Below are 26,039 nucleotides of genomic sequence, written 5' to 3'. Positions count from 1 at the left end.
AGTCACGACTCTCTAAAGTGAGAGAACGGACAGGAAATGCAGAGGACTGAGAAAAGGGGAGACAACTGAGAACGATGTGACAGGGAACAGTTGTGGGTTCTGTGTGTTTATGAGTGTGATATCATATATTTTTGAGAGTATGCTGCAAAGTGTGAAAAGCATAAGGACAACGAGTACTGAGAAAGTATGGTCTATAAATGTGAATGATGTATTGTGAGAAAAAGAGATAGTGCCCCCACCCATGCATATAACAAGACTTCTGCTGGTTATTTTCAGTCGTCCTCCCCACTTATCTGCGATTAAGTAAAGGTTAACAACAATGATAACGCGGCAAGTCACGGAAACTTCGCGTCTTGTCTATTTTGAAATGAACTCTTTGTTTAAGATGATGGGGAAGCGAACAGCCGAGTGGTTACAACGCTGTCATCCGAACAGAGAGTGCTCTGGTTCAATATCCGATTAGAGCAGCAAACTTCCCCAAGTCGACCTTGCTGGCGAGAATGGGTTCCTGACTCCTTAGGGTAGGGGATTGATGTTTGTCTTTATTTTTTAAGATGATCCTGATATGTTACTGACGGCTGATTGTTTCAACATTTTTGTAAAGAGAGCGTCTTTGTCTACCTCCGCACATGTGTAGTAATTGATTACTTTTACCTGGAGAGTTAGTTCTCCTATAAATCTTCAGTCAAGTACAACTATAGCAGAATATGAATGCCCATGCAAAAGCAACAGCGACAATGTTTTATGTGATTTTATAAAACCTTTATTTCATAATTTGAATACACGAACTTAGATGTATAGATGCTAGAGCATCTGGCCATAACACATGTAACAAGCTAGCAGACTATTGGGTTATCAGATCAATACAGCCATATAGAAAATGAAAATTGCAATTATATTCTGTTTACAAGAAAAAAAAAAGCTTAAAATGTATGCAGTAGCTCAGCGTTATAGATTTTTCACTGGTCGGCGCTGGGTATTAGTAATGTTTTACATAAACAGGTCCTCTCACCTTACAACAAAGTTTCTCACCATAACATAGGTAATAAACTATCAAGAAACTGTTTTCTCATACTGCTGAAGCAATATGGAAAGCGAGAATTATTTTCTGCTTACATCAATGAAAAAGGAAAGGTATGTAGTAGTTCAGAAAGTTCTACAGTTTTCATTGATCAGCCCTGGGTATTTGTAATCGTTTATTGACAAGAAACTAAGGTTATAGTTTGCCAGTGTGTATGTGTGTGTCACAAATTAAGAACTGCAAATAAATCAGAAAATAGACATTCATTTTTATTGCTAAGGTAACATTTACTTTCCTTCTAACCTTTTGATCATTCGGTTACTGAGCAAGGAAAAGACTCGAAGCTCACCACCATGGAACAAAAGGCCGGCTGTAGGTGTAAGGACTGAAAATGCCTCTGTCAGTGAACACTGAACGTGCACGACATACCACCTGTAGATATTAATATGCATATTATGTGATATGTCGAATATGTGTTACTACTAGTATCAGTAATACAATAAAAACAGGGCACTTATAGAGCATATCTACCATATCATATACCGAGCTCAATGCGCTAACAAAATTACGTGTGGTGGTCACACAGAATTACACATGTTAAACGCACATACAAAAGGGTTAACAGCAAGAATGTCACCTTCGTGACCCTTCACATTCACGCAGGTATGGCAAGGTCCACCATTTAAGTTGGGGTCCCAACCTCTAATATAAATACGGGAAAAGATATTTGACGGACGGTTCCAGCAAGTCTCGGGTGTGAACTATCAAATCATTTCTGCAGCTTACAAATGCGTGGTATCTCTTTCCGACGAAATATACGTATGACTTACTCTGGTTCACTGGACTAGCCCTAGATGCTAAAATAACAGAAGTACTGTTACAAAATCTACACGGACGATACTTATCCGATTTAGAGTAGCATTCTGCACAGCGCCAATGCCAAATGAAAACTCTCTAAGAACCAAGGGCCAGTTGCACATCACTCATTTTTAGTCATCAAATTTCTTTAGATGATCAGTTTTAAATAAATACATAGCACCATCATTAAAGCCGTAAGTATAACATTGGTTTAATCAGCCTATCAGTCTGCAAGAATACTAAGTAACTATAACTGACCTGATAAGTGCGACTAACGTCAGACGCGTTGATGGCAGCCTCCAGATGTCCACTGGGGAGGACCGACTCTTGACGCCAGTCGCCGTCGATACCCCAGGCCATCCGGAAGCTGGCTGTGGGCCTTGTGGCATCAGCGTTGACCACACATCTTAACTGGGTGTTGTCCTTTGACCTGCTCACGTTCACTGATATGATGACTGGATAATCCGCTGAAAACAGCATCAGGCCAGATATAAATATCAAGAAAGTTTCTTTTATCTGACATTTTTAACCATGCTGAAAATACTTTGTTCTCTAAAATTTTAACGCAATGTGCAATTCATTAGAGAAGCAGTTTAGATATTGTGATACGATGCTCTTTCAGAAATGACAGTCACTTTTAAGTCTAGTAACTTGGATTCCGATATTAGGAGAATATTGCTAACAAACTCCCTCCACCTTAAAACAACGTACAAAATCGTCGAAATGTCATTCTTACACAGAACTCTACGCACGGCAGACCACTCCGTCGTGCTCGCAGAAACATTGCAGACCTGCAAGTTATTCCTCGGATTGAGTTCTCCATCTTGGAAACACAGGTTGTTGATCAGACACGTTCTTGGCTGAAAACACAAATCGTTAGCAGCAGTCGCTTAGAACCGACTACAGTCGAAAAAACTTAAGTTATAATAAAACATTTTTGCTGCTATGTTTCATTTTTGAAACGATGAAAGCGGTAGATATGAAGATAATTTTCATTGACGTTGTTGAACATGAAATATATTATGAATAAATATTTGATTTACTAGGAAAAGACTTTATACGCTTAGGAGCTGAAGGTGTCTAATCAGAAGCTGAGAATAAGACAAATCGTGTCTATATTAAGAACAGAAAACGGGAGAAAAGCTACCAGTATCCGGCATCCCACCCATGTGCAGCTCTGACAGGACGAGTCGTAGACAGTCATGTTCACTGCGTTGCTATAGCGATGGCCATCGATGGTTACCGTGATATTAAACCTTTTAATAGACTTCTCTAAAAATAAAGAACAATATCAGTAACAGTACCTTCATCTCAACATAGATATTTTATTATCACCATTGGTGTCAACATGTCAGATGATCCAATCAAAACAGAGAAATCTTCTCTTTCTTACTGTGAACATGTTTGTATGGAGAGAATGGAAGTGGTTTTGAAAAGAGATACGTTTCATTTCTGTGTTTCCATTACTGACTATAAAATAAAGACTGTTCGGAGGCAGTTGCAAGTGTTTAGGACCGGCGTAGGCATTACATAAGATCGAGTAACATGAACCACACATCAGAAGTGAATTAAAAGCTCGGTACAGGTTACTCACCTGTTTTGATGCCAGCATCAGGCAAGAAGCAGCCGAGTTTGTTAAGAGTCAGGAAAACAGCTTCTTCCATGGAAGCCCTTTCGGAAACTGATCCATCGTCCTAGAAATACAAACTATATCTTCATATTTTCTAAATGTCTAGCAAATTTTAAAATTATTAGAGAAAAGTCTAATTTGCTTTAAACATCTGCAAAACCTTACCAGAATTTCCTGAATTTTACATGCCATCGTCGCCGTATTCTGAATATTTTCAGCGTTGATGAAGACTTGTTTGCATGGCCGTTCATTAAAGTCACAGAAGCCGGACCTTGTACAAAACAAGATAAGCGAACACCTGTTGTAGTAATGTTTCATTTGCTTAGTTTTCCGTGTACAACCCAACAAGAAGCTCAGTACATGATAGAAGTCGTGAAGCAGTACTTTTTTGTATATTTTTAATAATCAAGTACTTTTTTCATTATTTGCGTTAAGAAACTCCTCTTGTTTGTTTGCACACACATCTTCTAGAATGTTCGTGATAGGAATCGGTATTTAAGATATCTTATTCAAGTATTTATCCTCTTTTTTTAAAAATAATTTCTGGGAAATAAAACATGATCCGTTCGTCTTAAGAAATTCATCATCATTGTTGTCCTTATTATCACTATCATCATAATCGAGTTCTGCTCCTCACCCTCGGATGCCGAGCAGTTTAGGTGGTTCATCTTCTATCTGACAGTTATCGCCGATAAAACCTTTGTTGCAGACACATTGCCCCCTGTCGCATCGTCCGTTGATGAAGCACACAGGGTTGCAGACGTCGTCAGAGATCTCTAGCTTCACGACAATCTCTCCGGTGGGTGTGGTGACGTAGTTATCCGGGTTCTTGGCCAACTCCAATTTGCAAATTGTCAGGAAAGTGTCCACGATGACCTCCGTTCCTATGTAATTATCAGCTACCTGGAGGTCAGAATGAGGGTAAAATCCAAAACAAACATTTTTAAAATGACAACTATCAACGAAGCAGGTTGAGATATGCGTTATGTAAGTTATTGAATTTCTGTATAAAACAGTTGAAAACTTTAAAAACAGTTATAAAATAGACTGTCGAAAGTAAATGAGTCTTTCGTTCATTTAAAGTGTTGAAACTCACCAAAATATCGATCTTGCAGCTTTCGATCAGCCCTTGAATCTCTTGGATTTTGTCCTGACAGTGAGACCAGAGCTGAGACTGTCTCAATTCAATTTAACTTTATTATCTCACTAGGAGAAATTAAAAGACGTGGTAAAACAACTGGCTGATAATAAAACTTATAATAAAAACTTAATAACAACTTAATTCCACTCAAACTATCATCTCACACAAACACCTACAGTCCATGTAAATACCCGACTAAATAAGAAACAACACTAAAACGATATTCCCAAAACCACACACCCACACCCTCACACTCACAAATCCTTCCAACACTTATTCAGTAAGACAACAGACTGGTGTATAAAACTATTCCGAGAACGGGCAGCGGAAGCTCTGGGTACAATAAAACGTCTCTTGGACGGAAGAAGGTTATAATATTGAGCTAAAACATGTGTTCTATCTTTCACAATCACTCTCGCTTTCCGTACTACTCGTCTTTCATACAACTCACTCAGACACTCCTGCTTCTCCCCAATCACCTTCCCACTCACACTCACAACTCTATCTAACACATTCCTATTACTAGCTCTCAATCCTCCATACCAACATAAAAATCCAAATGTCAACACAGACTCAAGAAAACATCTATAAAAAGCACTTAAAACCTTTTTGTTGACATCCAGGGAACGGAGTTTCTGTAAACAGTACAATCTAGATTGACATTTCTTGTGTATAACCTCTGTGTTGGTGTTAAAAGTGAGTTTGTCGTCAATCACAGTTCCTAAATATTTGTACTGATCAACACGTTCAACCTTGGCACCATCAATATAGAGGTCAGGGATAAAAGTGTTCTTGCGTCTGAAATCAATCACCAGCTCTTTTGTTTTCTTTACATTTAGATCAAGATAGTTTTCTGTGCACCATTTATGAAATTTATCTACTGCATCAACATAGGCAGGTGTGAGTTGGAGAGGTCTAGGAGAGCAGTATCATCAGAGTATTTAATCAAGAGAGATGAATCAGTGCCACGACAGTCATTGTATAGAGGGTGAAGATTACAGCGAGAGACATGTACCCTGAGGGCTCCCAACAGATGTATTTCTGGAAAGAGAGAGTGCATGCTGGAAACAGACTGTCTGGGAACGTTTTACCAAAGTTAACAATCCACAGGATGAGTTTGGGGCTGACATCAAGTTTAAGAAGTTTTCAGAGCTAACAGATGGGGCTGTATAGTATTAAATGCAGAAAAAAATCAATAAAAAGAAATGTGTACATAGGAGCCAGACCTGTCTAAGTGAGAGTATGCATTGTGCAGAAGAGTGAGTGTGGCATCGTCAGTGGATCTGTGCTGTTTGTATGCAAATTGAAAGGGATCGAGGTGCAGACGGCATCTACCTGTGTGTCTATCGTCACATCACACGCTGTACAACTCACCTCCACTCACTCTGTACTTCATCAGCGAGGACGTACAACGACCCTCCGCTCGTCGCCTGTGACAAGTCGTTGACGGCCTTCTCCACGTCTTTACCGGCATAAAATTCATAGTGCAGGAGGTGAGGCTGACCGGGTGATACACCTGCTGACTGTTGTGTCTTTACTGTCTGCAGCAACAGGTGATACAACATGGTGCACGCTGCACGACTCCCCCTCCACGTACTGACAACGTAGACGTGGTGACCACATCGCAGCCACTCTATGGCCATCAGCAGCAGCACCACAGTTTTACCTGTACCGGGCGTCCGGTGACAAAGAGTGTGGGAGGCGCCGTGTGTAGCAGGTGAACTTGCTCCGGGAAGAGTGTTATTACAGCAGTGTAGCACTCTCCTGTCCACCACACGGCCTCACCCAGGGTCTTGACACTCACACGTGGAGGACATGTGCATGGCACAGTCACTGTTGTCGCCGGACCACAGAACCTACAACAAACGAGTGTGAAAATTTGATGTTTAAAAATTCTGGATAGCCATGCAATCCGCGATTGTTTTTTGCCTTTTTCTTTAGTATTTGTAGAATAATTTAGTGCTATGGTTTATTTAATCTAAAGAGTAAACAGTCCTGAAGGTTAGGAAGGGGTGATTTTTGCCATACTTTCTTTTTTTAGATAATACTCCTCACTTACTTGCAACGTCTCTTACAGAATAGTGTTTAATTAAAAATTAGCGCTTAAGAACAAGAACAAAACATAGACAGCATACGAGGGACAGGAAAAACAAAGAGCATATTAACAATCAAAAATGACAACAGCACAGAGTAATGTTTACGGAAGAGGTGTGTTTTCAGTTCACGTGTAAAGGATTCAATAGTGAGTAGGTGGCGGGTATGGAAAGGGAGAGAGTTCTGTTGTTTCGCTGCACAATAACTAAACATCCTGTGATCATAATTAAGTGTCAAGGCGGCCATACATATCAGTGCTGCAGGTGACAGACAGTACGACCGGGCTTCTGGCAGTGATGGTTGTCGCTGTTTTTAGCCTTGAAGACATCTTGCTTCGTGCTAATGATACAAGGTGCGTGATGTGTGTCACTCGGCACAACACTGGGTAGGACTGTTTATAGGGGTACCTTGCATGCTGGTTAACGCAGAGACAGAGACTAAAATTGTTGCTGACACAAAGGAATAGACTGGCCACATTAATGAGGACCTGCTGACCGCTGCTCAAGACAGACCTCAGTCACCTGCCGCTGTGTCTATCCAGTATCTACTCCCAACGACGTGTAGCGGTGACCAGCATAAGCCTTCACCTGCCCATACACCAGGGTATGAATAAAGGAAAGAAAGAAAATGAACGAATTGACACTGTTTCAGATCCAGCAGTATCCGGACAGACATCTAAGATCCACTCAAGCTTAGTCACGTGATTAGCTCGACGGGCGAAACCATTTGAAAACACGCCCACTTCGATATCGGCCTCTTTTAACAGCGTCACTAAAGGATCTTTCGACCTCCATACATGTAGTCATGCCTGAAGACCCACTGGTAAGAGAACACAGATATATATCTCAGTATCCATATAAACCCAAAAAGCTTGATTAATGATTTTATCCTCGGCAGACACAATGAGGTAACAAGCGATTTTAAAGTAAAGAGACCAACAGAGCCAATGACTTCATCACGACCCATGCTGTTTTCTGGACAACAAAATACTTACCATAAATAATAAACATTTTTTATATCATATCATACATTTCTACAACTCACCTGGCTACCAGTGTCTTGTACACGTCACGTGTCATGTGACTGTCAGGTCCAGCCACACGTCGCTGCCACCAGTGTCCGAGTTCCCTCAGCACGTGACTACTGACGTCACACAGTGTCTTGGGGTCAGACAACTGATCACAGCACAGACACAGACCTGGGATGTCGGCGGGGTCTGTTGTTCCCAGACACAGACACAGGTCCTGTAAAACAACCACGTGATCAAAAGAGCGCATTCTTTGACAGTTGTGGTGTTTAAACTAAACAGCTTTTTGAAAATTATAGTATCATCTGATGTCACCAACCAGGGCTATCCCCATTTGCGGCTTGTAAGTGTGTATGTGTATGTGTATGAGTAGCAGTGTACTACTTCACTGCTGCAGTGAAGCGCCTTTCCCAGCAGCGCTGACCACAGAAGGGGTCATCCAGTGCATGACGATAGATTGTCTTCAAGGGAGATAATTGTTTATGTATGTGAGAGAGAGAGAGATGTGGTCATATAAGATTACTCCACAAACTCACTCGAGCTACTTCTGAACGTAAGTCGCTTACGAGTAAAAAAACAAACAAACTGTATTTCAATGGTCTGTAAACAAGTGAAATGTACAAAATATTTTAATTCCATGATGTGAAACAGTTTTTACTTGAGCTATGTAGGTGTCGCCGGAGATGGCCTGTTGAAGTTGACGAGCTGTGAGGTTGGGGAAAGCGATGGTCTTAGTGATGCGCAGACCGGGAGCGATGTCGGACACCAGGTGAGACAACATAGCCTCCGCCTTGTCCAGCTGTGACACGGCGTCTTTCAGCTTTTTTCTGATCTTGACAATATCCTCCTGTGACATTTTATGGTCGTTTGTAATGTCACCGTACGACATCACATTGCAGACGACAAGACCGTAATGTCGGTGAATAAGAAGCCCATCGAAGTTTCCCTGTTTCCAGGTCTGTGGCAAGTCAGGAGGCAGGCTGGAGGCTCGGGGTAACTGGGCAGCCGCCATAGTAAAACCACGTTCAGTCAGATATTGTCCGAAGCGGAGTCGTGTGATTCCAACTAACACTTCTCCTGTCTTTTTTGACCAGTTCTGAAGACAGAAGAGAACTTGCCTCATGGCCGCATCATATCTCAAATCACTGTCCTGAACAGCAGCAGGTGCAGAAATGAAAGCCGCAGCAGTCATTTCACGTCGAAGTTTTTCTTTAAGAAAATTCAACCTAACTGTGTCTTCTAGTGCTGGCAATTTTACCTGAAAATCCTGACCAGCAACTGTCTCTTTGGAATGTGACGGTAGTACCTGTACATCCTGACCAGCAACTGTCTCTGTGGTCATCGGCACGCGGTTGAAGTAGACAGGAGGCAGGAAGTAGGCGCGAGACTCGAGGTCAGGGTACGCGGCCTCAACCCACTGGAGCCAGAATGTCTGAACTTCTTCTGCGAGTGTTGCCTGTACGAAGAGGACCTCAGTTTGTCTGACTGCAATAGCTTGCTTTTATTTTATTTTTGCATTTTGTTACTTAGTTGCAAATAAAAAAAAATGTTTTTTTTTAAATTTCTAAGCGTTTTGACGATCGTTACTTTTTTCTGCAAAACTCGTGTTCACTGAAGAATAATCTTTGCCAAATTTTATTAGTTTTTCCGTTATTTTCGCTGTTCATCACTCGTATTGTTATTTACTGTATTTATTTATTTATTTTTTTTTTTTTAAGATTTCAACTTAATAAGTGATAAAGATATACCAAAAACTCGTAGATATAGATAAATATGGCCCGAATGTGTACTGTGACACACAACATAAAAATAAATTTTGGAAAGATGTATTAAATGCTTATAAGAAATTCTATTTTTATGTCAAGCCAGAGACATCAGAGGAGGTGATGGCAGAACCAATACACTTAAACAGTAGATTTCAGCTTGGCCAGAAGGCTATTTTCTTCAAAAACTGGGTTAGTAAGGGGGTATATAGAATTCAACATTTTTATAATGAATCTGGTGTACTTTTGTCCCTGGGTGAAATTAATGCCAAGTATGGAACAACAATAGATATAGTTACGTACATGGGCTGTGCAAAAATAATTAAAAAATTTGTTCAGTCAATGGGCATTACAATTAGGAACAACACTGCACAAGAAACATCAAAAACTATTAAACTAATTAATTCTATAAAGAAAGGTTCCAAATATTATTACGAAATATTGACAGAAACACAATCAGGCCCAAATGTTGTGAAAAGTGGGAAAATAAAATAGGGGCCCAATTACCCTGGAAATAATATTTTCCAAGGTTCAAGGAATAAAAGATATTAAACTGAGATGGTTTCAGTGCAGAATTATCCACAGAATTCTAGGTACAAACTCCAGGCAGAATATATGGGGGTAGAAGTTAATAATAAATGCACTTTCTGTGGCAACGAAAGGGAGACAATTGAACATCTATTTTGGCGCTGTAAGCAACCAAACTATTTGGACAAGCCTAGAAAAGGCAATAAGGGAAAAATGCTCTAAAAATAATAAATTAGCACTTAACGAATCTGTAATACTATTTGGATATGAAGCAAACTGTCCAATAGATAAGACGTTAGAGAATATACTACTAGAAGCAAAGTTTTTTTATCTATAAATGTAAAATAGAAAAGAAACAGCCAGACTTAAGAGTTTTTATTCTGCAGTTAAATAGAAAATACAAGATTGAGGAATTTAGCGCACTTGTTAATATGAAATTGCAGGAATTTATAATAAGCTGGGCTGATTATATGAATTTTATGAGTTTATCTGAAAATATATAATTTCACGACTTTGTATTAAAAAAAACCAAACAAACAAATAAAAAAAAATCAATGTGACTGCCTGGTGGGGGGAGAGGTAAAACAAGAAAAGTAAAATATATTTAATTTGTTTTTGCATTTAGTTTTAAAAGTCCTATTTTCTCTCAACAAACAAACATCTGGGAGGTTCAGAGAAAAATAAATGTTAAACAGACATTATTTCCTCCATGTTCTACCAATGATCACGTCAATTACTGTGCAACTTCTAATTGTTTTTATTGATATGTTATTTATGTGGGTACTGTTTATTGATTTGTTTGCAGTCCTATGCTCCAGTGGGGGCAAACAGGACTAAGAAGTCTGTTTAGTAGTGATGCTACATATGCAAACTTTTGGAATGAAAATAAGGATTTCATGTCAAAGTTTCAGTGACTAACATTTTGTTTAAGTTATTTTTGGTGTTAACTAAGATGGGTCATTTAATATGCCATTTCCAGAGTTTTTCTTGTGTGAATATTTTTTATATGGATATTTTCTGAGTTTGGGAAATGGTCAAATTGTGAATGAAACCTATGAGTACTGCCCAAATTTTGCCAGTTGTAATCATGTGGTTGCCACATGTTATTGGACAGTATTGGCATTATGCTTTCTTGGGGAAACATTTAATTTCTCCTACTGGTACTTCAAACGGGAGTGCTTATCTCTGTGGGCTGCTGAAAAGTTTAGTACAGTTTACTCCTTTTGCATGTTTCTCAGTTTCTGTCTATGCTCTTTTGTGTGTGCATGCACACCCTTCTTTTTGAATGCTGTATAGATGCACAGTGTTCAGTCCTAAACACATTTTTGCAGTACCTTTTTTTTTTTTTTTTGTTTTCTTTGGTGTTTTTTTTTGTTTTTGTTTTTTGTTTTACAACATTTATAGGTTAATTTTTGCCTGTGAATTTCTGATACAAAGCAACTTTTGTGTAATGTTTTGTGTTTCATATTATAAGATACATTATTGGTGGAGAAAATAAAAGCTTGAGGAAAAAAAAAAAATTACTTCGAAATTTACTGTATTTGTTGTTATGCACTACAACAGCTCGTCATTAGTTGTTATTTTTGATTATCAGTTGTTATCATTCATTGTTACTGCTAGTCACTCTTGCTGCCTGCTGTTGATTGCAGCCTCTACTGTTTAGTGTTGATAGCTGTTTGTAACTCTCTGATTATATTGTAGTCACTACTGCACTAACCTGACTACCAGTCATCTGCCTGATGAGCCTGACGACCAACTCGATCTGAGATGTGACACCGCGGATGATGACAATCTTCATACCTGGTACAGGTGACGGGTTGGGGTCAAAGTGTACATCAGCGCCTGTCTTCTTCTTGACCTCCTCCAGTGGACGCGCATTCACTGTAAACAAGATTATTTGTCATCACTGTTCTGTCGGGACATCTTGACCTAGAACGGTTTACCTGTCAGTTACTTATTCTCTGACCACATTTAAGCCCAAACTCAAGACACATCTTTTGTGAACGATTTCACCGTTACCCTGTCCTGACCCTGCTGTATGAGTGTGTGTGTGAGAGTGAATGTTGTACAAGTGTGTGTGTGTGTGTCTGTCATAGGGAAGATGTGTGCGTGGTTGTTGGTTATTATGTTTAGTAAATCACTTCTGTAAGCACTCTGTGCATGTTGTTGCAAAAGTACGATTTATATGCTCAATATAATTATGTCTTTTTATCTCAATAATTAGACGCATCGTTATGATATAAATTATCTCAGTTATCTCCTCTCTCTAGAATTTGCTGTTGAGGTGGTGAGAGGACGAACTGTCTTACAAGCGAGGAGAGGACTTATCGTCTCGTGCAAGACCTACCCACATCGTTAAAGACAGACACGTGTGATAAAACTTTGCAATGTGCTCCACATGTCTACAATGTATTATCTTCTTAACTTGTTTTGTGTCTCCACGTCGTTTTCTTTCCTGCGTCCTTCTGTTGTTCCTTTAGGAATAACAAACTAAAGATAGAATGTACCTGTATCCCTAAGCAGCGCAGCCTGTTCATCGGTCACGGCGTGTAAGTGAACTTTGACCCGGCCACCGCCTTCAGAACGTTTTCGTCCATCTTCTTTCTGGGGCTTTCCCTGTGATGTTGGTTACACAGTTACAGGTGAACATCAGAGTCTGAACACCGTGCGCACAACTTGTAGCGATCAAAAGGCAAAGATGAAGACCTTGCACAGTTATTATAAGTAATCTTTGATATATATATATACCTATATTTATCGGCAATGACCATGATGAGGATGATCCATTGTATATCAGGAGTAAATGGTTCATTATGCTGTGACAGTGACTGAATTCTGTTTAAAAACATCATAATTTGTATTGTTTGTATAACAGCATAGGTTTAAACAGCATGACTGTTGTGCTTATGTGATATAAAGTTGATCATTGTAACCTCGCCAGGAACAAGACAGTCACATGACAGAATTAACAAAAGCTGAGTATTGTATGTAAACGTAATGATAACTGATGACAACATTCTCGTAGACAACAAGGATATCGCTGCCTCGAAATTCGGGTTTGCGAAAGGCCACATACTGACTTGTAATTTGATTGAAGTTTTTAACTTTGGTACAATGATTGACCACCTTGACCTTTTTCGCCTCACCCTTCCCCTAATATCAGGTGTCTCCACCTTGTCTCACCTGTTGTGGAGCAGACGGTTGTTTATGAGACATGGTTGACAGGAAAGAGACTGGTGCAATCGCTCAGTGTGAGAATCTGACTGCAACAGACGATAACACACGTGGGTGACAATAATTTTATTTACAACAATAACAATAACAACAGACTTTATTAATCTCAATGGGCAATTTAAACGTGGGAGCTGTGCCCTGCGTCCAAAATATATGTATATGAAAACACACACACACACACAAAACACAGACACATACACACCTACCCATCACACACACACACACACACCGCTGATAGTTCATCTGTGATTGAGTAGCTGAACTGCGGATGGCACAACAGATTTCAGATACCTATTGGTTTTGTATACTGGCATGGCATAGCGTTTACCGGAGCTTAATAAAACAAATTCTCCCGCTAACACATGTTCAGGTATTGACAGAATGCGGGAAGCTTTCCTAACTAGTTGTTGATCACAAAAGGAAGTCAAGTCCCTCTGTTTAATACCAATTATTTTGGAACAAATGTTGACAATGCTATTCAAACTGTTCCTATCATGAACAGATAAATTATGAAATCAGCATTCAAATGAGAAGGATAAAAGACTCTCAATGAAAGACTGGTAAAAACGACCTAAAATTGCTCTGCTAATGGAGAAGCTATTTTACTTCCGCAAAAGGTACATTCTTTGCTGGCCACGTTTGACAATCTGTTCAGTGTTTAGAGTCCATTTAAGCTGGCAATCAAAAACAGTTCCCAGGTACCTGAAAGAGGTGACAGTTTCAACAGGTTTGCTATGTATCACACTGGGAGCAACAAAATCATCTTTGATTCTCCTAAAATCTGTTCAATTCTTTTGTTTTGTCTACATTTAACTCAAGAAAGTTCTCATCGCACCACTGTACAAAGTCAGTTAAGGCATTGCCATGGTCTGTCTTATGTTCTTGTAAAAGAGTCAACAGTGCAGTATCATCAGAGAACTTAAGTATGTAAGATTATCCTCAGTGAGAGCGCCACCTGTTCAGTGAACTTACGTCTGATTGAGTACAATACCTGTACACGTGCATAGATACAAAAGTTGTTGTCAAAGTGGGTCTGTGGCGTTGATAATCGACAACTGGTGATGACGACGATGATTCTAAGGACAGTAAAAAATATAATTTATCTTAGTAAACACGACATTCTACAAAGCCTTCAACTTTTCCCATATGAACAGACGGGAAAATAGACGAGATTCAAGTGGATCATACTCTTGACGAGATTCTTAGCAGTTTTATTTTGCCTTACAATCCTTTAAGACTAATTCAGTTCGTCGTAGAGGGTCACATTGACACATACATACCAATTCTATTCTATCCTACCCATGCTAATTCTTAGCACTCCATGTTAAAAGCAAGTTTTATGGTTTCTATATGATCGTCACCCATTATTTTTCTCCAAACTTTTCGATGACCAAATACAACCAATTCAGTTAAATGTCTGTGAAATACGGGGACTTATTGCTGATATCAACATTATAGAAAACGTTTATCTGTTGGCCATGAAACGTTTCGTGGGCGTCACTTCTCGCACTCCAAATGCTGTAGTTTAGGGTTAAGGTGGAAGATGCCAGCCTTATATATGTACATATACAAGATACATTCCATGCTGGCTTACACTAACTCATCTCCCTACGAAGTGTGTATCTAGGAAAGCACTAGTAATATTAGAAAAGTTACTTCAAAATAATAATACAAAATGTGGCTAAACCATATAATGATAATCCTGTACAAATTTAAATTTGGTATCGTTTGGGAAAATCAAGGCGTTGAGAATGTAAAATTTTTGTTGAAGGGAGTTAAAACTCAGGCTAATAGACTGTCATCAACAGGACTGACACGATACACTCACCAGTAGCTTATACTTTCTGTATATTCTTTTAAAACAGCTTTATAGATTAATCCATATCTCTCACATCATAAATAAAAACTGTGAAGACACCTTACATTTACATCAGGTATAATGAATGTTCAGTGTCACAACCTTAAACAACAGTTCTCAATGCAATGTCCTTCTAGTTACAGTGACGAGACTAAAATTCACTTTGTGCTTGTTTGTCCTACGTATATCACATTTGAGAGAAAAGACTATTCCACCAAAGTTTGATAATTTTTATCTCACTTAAGATTGTCTGTACTCACGGTCGATAACAATCCAGACACAAGATGTCGCCTCGCCATTTACCTGTACAAAATGGAGGAATAAGGAAGTAACCCACTAGTCTTTACTTGCCCGGTGCTCTATTCTCTGTTATTTCTTATCACAAGGTAGTGGTACAAAGTCCAGAAGAGATAACATTAGCAATGGGGTTTTTTTTAATTTCTTGCTCGCTGCGTCATTCGAGATAAGCCAAAAATGTCAAGAAGAAAATTCTCTCCACTGAGCTGAACTGTTGACATCAAAACAATTGTAATAGCGGGGCTGTACCCGTCTACTGCTCTCCTACTCTCTCTCAAATACACACACACTTACACACACACACACTAATACTAACACACAAACACACTCTAATATTAACACACATCGACGGACAAACACACACTAACACTAACATACACCCAAACAAACGCAAAACTTAACGTAATGAAACAGTATGCACATGCACTCATATCTGCACCATATAAAAGAGAAGCTACATTAGTGATAACAATTCTCAAGATGTGATGAAAGAGGATCCTCTCTACGTGATATTGACCTTTCAATGCTTTAAATTCAAAGTGACTTTGTGTTATGATGACGTGCATATGTACTGGGTAGTTGTGATTGTCTGTTGTGGTGATAGCAAAAATGGTTTTGAAATATTTTCTCTTTGGTGTGGAACACATCATTAACACTCCTCCTCATAAACAGTCCCAGACCATGCAAAACAGACAAACCACGGACATATGTTGGGTATTAGTTCCTGGACAAACTGATTTGATCACATGCACAAGCAGAACCACCTACGCACTCACCGATCAGAGCTTTTCCAAATGCTGACAGACGACTGACCAGGACACGCTGAACTCCGAGGTTGACAACAACATTTGGCTGGGGCTGAAATAATAGCCAGCGCCGACACCATCGGACACTTTCATCTCCAAGCTTTGCTCCACAAGAAACATGCGCACAAGGATAGAAGAGGCAATGGACAGCCAACAGCCACACAAGTACGTTAGAAACAGCGCTGAGCAGACGACTGGTGACGTCAAACACAACAAACGTCAGCTGATCTTTATCTGCCCTATCCCTCTACAGCAGGATAAAAATAGCCTGCGACACTGACGCTGAGGTTCGTCTGCTACGAGCGCGTCCATCGTAAAGTGTCTGGATTACATTTCACGGGAAATTACTAGAAAAATAGCAAACAAATGTCTGTTCTCGACAATGTAGAGAAATAATATACTGAGACCAGCTGACAGTTAAACCGACAGTGATGTCCATTCGCCTAACTGACTTAAGGGGACTGCACTCTCTTGTTCTTCGATCTGAGTCTCCTCTTGATCTGTGTGTTTGTTGTGTATTTACACTCATTTGTGTTGCTCTTTCTTTGTCTGCACCATACCGTGTCCACCTACACACAACTTCCTATCAACTGCCTCCTTCTTATATCCCGCCATAATGATTTCTTCATACAGTTCGCCGGTGAAAAAAATCACAGTCGATGCAGTGTCCTTTATGGTGCAGACAGCAGTCCAGGGATGAGCTGATCTGAGGACGATTTGCCAGAATGTCCAGTTAAATAGACGGAATTTAAGGCCATGGGATACGAGCATAGCGAGTTAGTTTCCCTCTAAATCTTCAATCAAACACACAATAACCAAATAAGCATGACCAAGCGATAGCAAAATAACAATCATTAGGATATATAAAACCTTTATTTCACAATTTAATACATGAACGTGGATTTATAAATGTATGAAATCATAGTTCCTGGAATAAAAGCGAACTGGTTTATCTCCCTCTAAAACCTGTCTCAACTACGACATGACATCAGTAACAACCTACAGTTATTTCTGCAATAAATGACTACAGTCTCGGTGGTAGTCAGCTAAGTACAACAGTGTCTCACTATGTCAGTCGTGTGATGGAACCTCCTGTTATATCAATGTGATGCTGTTACAGTATAACTTTCTTCCAAGTCGCTGTTCCCAGCGATAAATTTCTAATCATCTTTAATCTCTATAGGAATATTTTACCAAAACACAAATAATACGAAAATATAAAGTTTTTCATGTCAATACAGCCACATTAAAGAGAACATTACATTTCTGTTAGTTAAGTAAATAAAAAAAAAACAACAAAGCTTACAGTAGTTTTTAAAGTTAAGCAGTTTCCAGTCAGGCTGGATATTTATAATGGTTTATTCACAAGAGATTAATTTAATGGTTTGCCAGTCTTCCTATACAGACCACAGCATGCCTGATAAGCCCAGAGCTGTGAGGAGGGTGAGGTGGAGTGTGTCGGATGTCCTACTCCACGACACAGTGGATGACATTTGCGCCTGTCCCTGGTAGACAGAAAATGAAATAAAATATAGAGGGACAAAGCAGATATAAAGTGTGGCCTAAAGATTTTTTAAATTTATTTTACTTGACACAAAGCGTGTTCTGTCTGTGTTTCTGTGTGTCCGCACGCACGTGAATATGAACGTGAAACGCGCGCGTATGTATGTGTGTATGTTTGGTCGCGCGCGCACGTTTCTCAGGAACTTAAAACCGTACTCATAAACCAGAACAAATGGACATTCATGTTTATTGCTAATATAAGAGGTATTCTCGTTCTTATCTTTTAATCATTAAGTTCCTGAACAAGTGCGTTTTCCTCAGACATCGGTAGCGTTTTAATCTTCCAGATTTCCTTCTGTCTTCAGAGGCTCTTACGAAATGCATGAAGAAAGAACACTGAGTGCTTTCTCACCTTACTTATCTTCGGTAACTGTCTAACGATGTTCATTTAAAACGGAATGTTAGCAGAAGACAGACTACAAACACGCGCTTGTACAGACGCAAGACATGCACACTCACACACACATGCATATGTAAACACACGTGCACACACATGTACAAATATAATAAAAATAACAAAAACTGTAAGACTTTAAGCTCACTTCCATGGAGAAAGGATTGCTGTAGGTGAAAGGACTAAAGATGTCACTGTCGGAGAACGTGGAACGTGTACGACATGTCACCTGTAGATATTAGCAGATTATTATGTGATATGTCAAATGTGTGTTACTACTAGTGATAATAGTCTAATACGAACAGTGCATTTATAGAATTAACTTCTCTACCACATTGCGGTATTTGTTATGTAGCTTATGTAGCTGTGCAGTTTATATAGACAGAATTACATATTCTGGTCACACAAAGGGATTTACCGACAGACTGTCGTGTGCGTGAAACTTCTCATTCACGAAAGACAGGGAAAGACCAACCTCCCATGTAAATAGGAGAAAACAATGAATGTAAAGTGTCGGAGGTGAAAGAAAAAATAATTTCTGCAGTTTGCAAGATGTACAACGTCTATGTGTTGCCAATGTAGGTATAACATACTCTGGTTCATTCCATCAGTCCTGAATGCAATAACAATAAAAATATTGTTTGAAATTTACTCAGCCGACACCTATCCCATTTATAGTAGCATTCTGCACAGCACCCATACCATTGGAAACAAAGAACCAAGTCCACAACACATTACTCATTTTTAAAAAAGTTTTCAAAAAAGGCATCAAATCTGTTTAGATAATCAGTTTTTTAGAAACGCTTAGCTTTACCTTTTAACCGTATCACACTGATTTCATAAACCAATCAACCTGCCAGTACAAATACTCACTCAATTTATTGAAATACATTATATCGTAACTTATAAGGGCAAAGAATTCCTTGAAAATATGTGATTAGACATGTCTTTGATTTCGTTGTTTGACATTTCATACTATCAAAACCTAACTGTACTATTCATGCATCCAACAGACGGCAAAGTGGAAAAAATCATAAAAAAATAGACATACAGTCAGGAGAGAAACAGAAAAACAAAAGAAGAGTAAGCTATACACACACACACAAGAAAACAAACATGCAACATCTATGACTGACCTGCTTTGCGTAACTAAAGTCAGACACATTAATGACAGCCTCCAGATGTCCACTGGGGATGACCGACTCTTGAAGCCAGTCGCCATCGACACCCCAGGCCACCCGGAAGCTGGCTGTGGGCTTTGAGGCATCAGCGTTGACCTCACATCTTAACTGGGTGTTGTCCTTTGACCTCATCACGCTCACTGACATGATGACTGGATAATCTGCTGCAAAACAGGCGAGTCTCTTTTATCTGACTCTGCATAATCACGCCGAAAACATTTTGTTCTCTTAAATTCAACACGATGTACAATTAATTAGACAAACAGTTTAAATATTGTAGTATATGCGCTCTTCCATTTTTTTTTTTTTTTGATGGCCAGTCACTTGGAACTCGAATGGAGGAAAGTATTGTAAACAAATTCCTTCCATCCATTCAAATATAATATTAAAAAAATGTCCAAATGTCATCCTCACATGGAGCTGTTGGCACGATAGACCACTCCGTCGTGCTCGCAGAAACATTGCAGACCAGCGAGTTATCTTTCGGATTGAGTTCTCCATCTTGGAAACACAGGTTGTTGATCAGACACGTGTCTGGCTGAAGACACAAATCGCCAGAAGTAATTGCTTAGAACTGACTACAGTCAAGAAACCTTGGTTATAATAAAAATGGGAGTTGTGGCTAAGTCTTGTCTTTTTTAGACTATGAAAGTGGTGGATATCAACATAGTTTTCATTCGTTTTGTTGTTCAACATGAAATAAAGGAACATGAGACGCGCAGAAGTCGAGATTGGAGACTTCATTTACTAGGAAATAATTTTTAAAAAACAGTGTATGCGCTCTGGAGCTGAAGGTGTATAATCAGAAGCTGAGAATGTGTTACGACAGTTAGGTATTACAAATGCAGACAAACGAATCCCAAATGCTAAATGTAATTATTAAGAACAGAAAACGGAAGAAAACCTACCAGTTTCTGGCATCCCTCCTGTGTACAGCTCTGACAGGACGAGTCGTAGACAGTCATGTTCACTGCGTTGCTATAGCGATCGCCATCGATAGTAGCCGTGATATAAAACCGCTTGATGGACTTCTCTGAAGTTAAAAGAGTATTATTTAATATTACCTTCATCTCAATATAGATATCTTTTATTATTTCGTTCCTGCTATTGCCTATCAAAGCAGGACGGTTCAAAGGAAGGAGCAAGTATGTTAGACCGGCCTACATGTCCCATGACATCCATGGACAGGAACCATACATTCAGAAGTGAATTAAAAGCTCGTTACAGGTTACTCACCTGTTTTGATGCCAGCATCAGGTAAGACACAGCCGAGTTTGTTAAGAGTCAGGAAAACAGCTTCTTCCATAGAAGCCCTTTCGGAAACTGATCCATCGTCCTAGAAATATAACAAATATGATATATTATTAAACTAATAAAATCTTCATATATTTCAATGCCAATTTAAAAATTATTAGAGGAAGGTCTTATTTGCTTTAAACAGCTGCAAAGCCTTACCAGAATTTCGTGAATTTTGCATGCCATTGTCGCCGTATTCTGAATATTTTCAGCGTTGATGAAGAGTTTTTTGCATGGCCGTTCATTAAAGTCACACAAGCTGGACCTGTGCAAAACAAGATGAACGTCTGTTGTAGCAATGCATGTTACTGTTTGATTTACTATTATTTAAAGCCCAACAAGCTTAGTACATGATGAGCGTTGTGTTGTGATCCACTACTTTTTTGTATGTTTTCTATTGTTTTGTGCTATTTTCAGTTAGAAATTCATAGTTTGTTTGCAAAAATTGATCTTTTAATTAACTTAGTCATGTATTTAAATTCTTTTCTTTACAATCATTTCTGAAATAATACACTCCATGGGCCTTCAAAAATTTGCCGTCAGCTACTGCTACTACTACAAGTTCAGTTCCTCACCCTCGGATCTGAAGCAGTTTAGGTGGTTCATCTTTTATCTGACAGTTATCGCCGACAAAGCCTCTACTGCACACACAGCGCCCTCGGTCACATCGTCCGTTGATGTAGCACACAGGGTTGCAGACGTCGTCAGAGATCTCTGGCTTCACGACACTTTCTCCAGTGGGTGAGGTGATGTAGTTATCCGGGTTCTTGGCTAACTCCACCTTGCAAATTGTCAGGAAAGTGTCCACGATGGCTTCCAATCCTATGTAATTATCAGCTACCTGGAGGTCAGAATGAGGTTCAAATCCAGAACAAACAGGATTAAAATTACAACTATTAATGTAACAGGCAGAGATATGTGTCAAATGAGATTCGTATAAGGATTGCTGAAAGTTAAGAAGTATTCTGTACATTTTAAGTGTTCAATACTCACTAAAAGATCGATCTTGCAGTTTTCGATCAGCCCTTGAATCTCCTGAGTTTTGTCCTGACAGTGAGACCAGAGCTGAGACTGTCTCAAGGCGGTGGAGCAGTAGTTCTCTGCTTGACTCTCGCTGATGCCAGTCGATGTCGGCCATGACAGTTTTGGCGGTTGGAAATCTGGATCATCAGAACTAATCACCTTGATCGACCCCCATCTTGCCTTCTTCTTAATCAACTTATTTCTCTCCCCTAAAGCACTTTTTGTTTCAATCGCCATCATCCTTATCACTATCATCATCACAGACAAACACAACCATGGTAATTATGATTTAATTACATAAAACAAAATACATTTACCTGCATAATCGTTAGGGTCGTAAGGTTTCTGTATTTCATCAGAGTCGACGTATGCATTACCACTTGCAGATCTCTTTTTTCTGAGTGTTTCCCATCCACCTCCCGTAAAATCACTTTTTCTTGTGGTATCTTGGCAGTCAGGACACTTCACATGCAAACATTAAAAAGAGCATGTCGCTGACAAAATGTCCATTGCAACATCTGTTTGATTGGTTAAAAAGTAGAGTAAGATAAATATGATTATGATTAGAAGGATATTTGTGACAAACATGTATTATTCAGATAGGTGAAGTCAGATTTTTAAAGGGTCGACACATATATCTTCATTTTAGCAAAATAATACCATATACCTTTGTTCAGCAAGTCAGCTACGAAAGAAAATCTCTTACATTCATGTTAAATTTAAAGAGAGAACAAAAAAATTAGTCAAAGCTGCTGTTGTAACTTGCAGGGACAAGATAGAATAAAGAGCGATGAATAAAAGTGCAGGAAACAATCAACTAAATGTGACACCTCAAGGGTTGAAAGTATGTCACATCAGCCCCCCTTCCCCATCCTCACTGTTCAAATGCAAAGTTCTCCTGATTATGTTTCATTGCGTATTTGTCGTGTGCTTAGTAAATTTTATTTAAACAGGCACTTATAAAATAAAAGTAAAATAGCAAAAAAAGACTGTGTTAGCTTCTTATAGGATTCATTCGTTGGGTTAGCAATGACCTGTGAACAGCTCACTGCACAAAATACAATTTAGATAAAACTTTTTTATTTTATTTATTTATTTATTTTGCTTCAAGCATAAAGTGTCTTGCACAAACAGCCCAGCAAACACAAGATTAAACCAGTGTCGGCATTAGCTGGGCGCATTATTGGCTGTAAATCTCTTCATATAAAGATCCTGGAAAGAATATCTATCTGCGTTGCCTACCACTAGCCACTCATTAGTCGCTGCTGCCATTTTCGACAATCTCGATAATAGGCTACATCTTTTGAAATCGAAAAAGTTATAAAATAAAAACATTTTATCAATAGAAAAATCTAGACATTTTGCTATAGAAGAACTTTAATAACCTGAGAAACTAGTTTAAAAGTCTAATTAAATGCTATTCATTACTTTAAAAAAATTAATGATGCATTTCTATAGGAGTACTATAAGATGATGCGTTCTTGATACTATATATCTTTCATATTTTTTGAGACTCTGATAACTATAAAGGTAAATACAGTAATAATTTATTTAACAGTACACAAAGTAATTATAATTACAAACATTTTAGCGAACGATAACTTGATAGTCATGAATATTCATATCAGCAAGACTGGCTCAATGTCGGTGGCCACGATTCAGTCACAAGCAGTGGTGGGTTAACGGCTTTGACAATCTTTTCCAATCTTTTCCAATCTTTTCCAATCTCACCCATCGCAGATCGCGTAGCGCGCGCACCGCGAACTTTGGCAAACGCTGTCGTTTGTTTGGGAGATGCTTGGCAATGGGCAAACCAGTGTTACAAGCTTTTCTCAAGATTGGCCCAATCTTGGCCGAATCTTGGTGTTTGCTGGGAAACACCTGCACGGTGCCGGGTAAAAAATGTGAATCACATTGTGTCCTTCAAAACCATAAACAACATGACTGCGGAAGCTCCCTAAGCGTATTTCAGAATGTAAGACTGTATTCAAACTTCTGACAAAGAGAGTAAGAAAGAAGGCATTTAAAATATCAGTTAGAACCGCAACATGTGCCTGTTCTCAAGAGGCAAGTAGACGTCGCTAAGCTATAATAAGTCCACTTCAGAAAGTTGATATAATCTATTGATATCTGGAAAAATCCGCGAACCATTCGGGTTGGTCTTTCAGTGCAAACGACGGCAAACTACTGCCTCTGTCCACATCAACTGTCTTCCGAGCTGTGAACAGGTTAAGTTTTCGTGATTCTGTCATCTTTTTATTATATCAGCACTATAAATGTCCAAACTATTTGTTAATATTTTCTTCGTTCATTTTGTTATACTGACCACACTGATCGATAACAAATATAGTTTGTTATAATGAGTCTATGTTTTATTTAAGGACATTATTGTAGTGTGATGTGGTTATTTCCCCAAAAGATATTAAGTATTTACGCAAGAAGAATAATGGAAACATAATTCTATTATGTCATTATGTCATTAATATTCGTTCTCCAAGACATTTTTCCGGAACGAGGGTCATTTTAACAGCAAGGTGAGACAGAAATGAATAAATAAAAATTGACTGGCGATATTTGCTAACCGTTAGTGCGTGTGCCATTATGTCTCCCTGGTAAGAGCAGTTTACGGTTCCTTTCCCGTCGTTACTGCACCTGCAGTATTGAGGCACGTACGACTCCCCTGTTTCTGGAGGTACAATCCTGAACAAGCTTGTACTGTCATTGTTTCTGAAGCAGTAAGGGATGTTCTGAAGTTAAAGCATAAATTCACGAAATCTTAGCGTATTTAAACATAAAATATTCAAAATTTTGCTGTAAGCGAATGTTATCTGAACGTAGAAAACAACAAAACAACAGTCCTTACTTCCAGGACTCTGTGAATCTCTCCGGTACATCGTCTGCAGGCATTGTGTCCACAAAGCCAGACCGGTGGGTCAGGTCGTTGTTGGGGTTGTTATCAAACGTCCCGCACAAGCCTCTTCCATTGAGGTAGTCGGTGCCAGGAACCAAGATGTCCAGGTTGAGATGACCACCAAACTGTGCTGATGCGGTAATTTTAATCTCAGAACTGGACGGAAAATACAGCTGGCGGCAAAAACAATATCAGCATAAGTGTTGTAGACCATGACAATCGCTAATGTAACGTCGACAAACACATGAAGTGTGCTTAAAAATTTCTTTATAGTTATTAAACTATAGATCATCACTCAGATGTATGAATGTAAAGAAACACTACTCTTAATAAGACACAAGAACTGCGTTCTGCTTTCACTGTCTCTGATACCTAGGACAACTTCTAGCAGTTTGAAACTTAATAGTCCTTTTGTCAGCTGTATAAAACGTTGCATTTCAGTCTGGTTAAGTATTTGTAGCACATGACAATTGCCAATATAATGTAGACAAATATATGAAATGTAACACCCACAACAGTTGTGAATATTAACACAATTTTTGATTGATTTCATTTTGTTGTGAGACATTCTTGCGAGAGTTCATCTTATCAGCGAGGTATTTATCTCGTTCCGCACAAGCTTTACTTGTGGCGAGAGAAGACAGAAAGCAGGACAGACATTTCAGCTTTACAAATTTGTCCTCATTCAGGTAGATATATTGGGGAAGTAAGAAAGTCTGAATGAGATCCAAGAGGAATTCTCAGCATTCATGTTGCCTGTATTGTGCCTGCGGCTGAAAAGTATTGGAAATAATATTCAGTGTCAGTGTTTTCTACACACTTTCATCGTATTCGTAGTATGTGAGAAGTATTCTCTTCGTGCAGAATTTAATTTTGGCAGGAGTTAGTAGGGTGGATGTCGAACCTAAGAGCTAATAGAATAAAATGTATCCGTTTATGACAAGATTGTTGGGAAGAACTGATTGTTTAGGGAGTAAAATTTAGAGTCTCTCATTTTGTGCATCAGATAATATAGCCACAGACTTTTCATAGGATTTTACGATAATCATTGTGAATTTTTCGGGTACGCTACTTCGGGATAATAGAAGTTTCTTTATTTTGTTCTGATTACAGGGCAAATGTTAAATGGTTGTTTGTTTGTTTTTTTCATTGTTCTTCGTTTTTTTTTTCTTCGCTTTTGTTTGCCTTCTTTTTCTTCCCTGTCATTTTTGTACCGTTTGCACTAGTGTGTATGATATGCCACATGTGTCTCCTATATTTGGGCTCGCCATCTATTTCTCAAATAAAGTCGAAAGGGAAACTGTTGACGACTTGAGGTGTTCGCCAGCAAGACAATTTGTCCACCCTACACATCAAACACTTCCAAATATGAGCCAGCTACCTGTTCTTAGAAACAGAGTAATTTTAGAGTCAT

At 38.9% G+C, this 26,039-nt stretch overlaps 2 protein-coding genes and 2 long non-coding RNA genes across 4 annotated transcripts in view; 1 reads left to right on the top strand and 3 right to left on the bottom strand.

Moving 5' to 3' along the window:
- The first annotated feature begins 7 nt into the window (after window positions 1-7).
- Window positions 8-4,413, top strand: LOC112554966. The gene is made up of 2 exons (XR_003097365.1): window positions 8-521; window positions 4,219-4,413. It is a non-coding gene; the product is annotated as an uncharacterized LOC112554966 (long non-coding RNA).
- Window positions 4,389-6,175, bottom strand: LOC112554965. Its single transcript, XR_003097364.1, has 3 exons — window positions 6,025-6,175; window positions 4,606-4,715; window positions 4,389-4,412 (listed from the first exon to the last, which is right to left on the bottom strand). It is a non-coding gene; the product is annotated as an uncharacterized LOC112554965 (long non-coding RNA).
- A 1,340-nt stretch (window positions 6,176-7,515) lies between these two features.
- LOC112555475 lies at window positions 7,516-15,515 on the bottom strand. Its single transcript, XM_025223909.1, has 7 exons — window positions 15,415-15,515; window positions 14,288-14,372; window positions 13,246-13,325; window positions 12,570-12,678; window positions 11,780-11,943; window positions 8,430-9,227; window positions 7,516-7,563 (listed from the first exon to the last, which is right to left on the bottom strand). Exons 3-7 carry the CDS (start codon window positions 13,276-13,278, stop codon window positions 7,516-7,518), a joined length of 1,152 nt encoding a protein of 383 aa, XP_025079694.1. The 5' UTR covers window positions 13,279-13,325; window positions 14,288-14,372; window positions 15,415-15,515.
- Window positions 15,516-17,134: 1,619 nt separating this feature from the next.
- The window catches only part of LOC112554923 (von Willebrand factor D and EGF domain-containing protein-like), a 535,332-nt gene continuing 526,427 nt past the window's right edge, over window positions 17,135-26,039 (bottom strand). The window contains exons 12-23 of the mRNA XM_025222993.1: window positions 24,578-24,798; window positions 24,297-24,441; window positions 22,032-22,176; window positions 21,685-21,851; window positions 21,267-21,532; window positions 20,851-20,956; window positions 20,632-20,731; window positions 20,304-20,428; window positions 19,810-19,933; window positions 19,351-19,559; window positions 18,363-18,443; window positions 17,135-17,762 (exon numbers count right to left, since the gene is read on the bottom strand). Coding sequence (XP_025078778.1) covers window positions 17,655-17,762; window positions 18,363-18,443; window positions 19,351-19,559; window positions 19,810-19,933; window positions 20,304-20,428; window positions 20,632-20,731; window positions 20,851-20,956; window positions 21,267-21,532; window positions 21,685-21,851; window positions 22,032-22,176; window positions 24,297-24,441; window positions 24,578-24,798 — 1,797 coding nt within the window. The 3' untranslated portion in view covers window positions 17,135-17,654. The remainder of the gene's footprint in view (window positions 17,763-18,362; window positions 18,444-19,350; window positions 19,560-19,809; window positions 19,934-20,303; window positions 20,429-20,631; window positions 20,732-20,850; window positions 20,957-21,266; window positions 21,533-21,684; window positions 21,852-22,031; window positions 22,177-24,296; window positions 24,442-24,577; window positions 24,799-26,039) is intronic.

Source organism: Pomacea canaliculata, linkage group LG14, assembly GCF_003073045.1.
Source record: "Pomacea canaliculata isolate SZHN2017 linkage group LG14, ASM307304v1, whole genome shotgun sequence".
Classification (NCBI taxonomy): Eukaryota; Metazoa; Mollusca; class Gastropoda; order Architaenioglossa; family Ampullariidae; genus Pomacea; species Pomacea canaliculata.
Note: the sequence above shows the minus strand (reverse complement) of the source record. Positions and strands in the feature narration are given on the sequence as shown.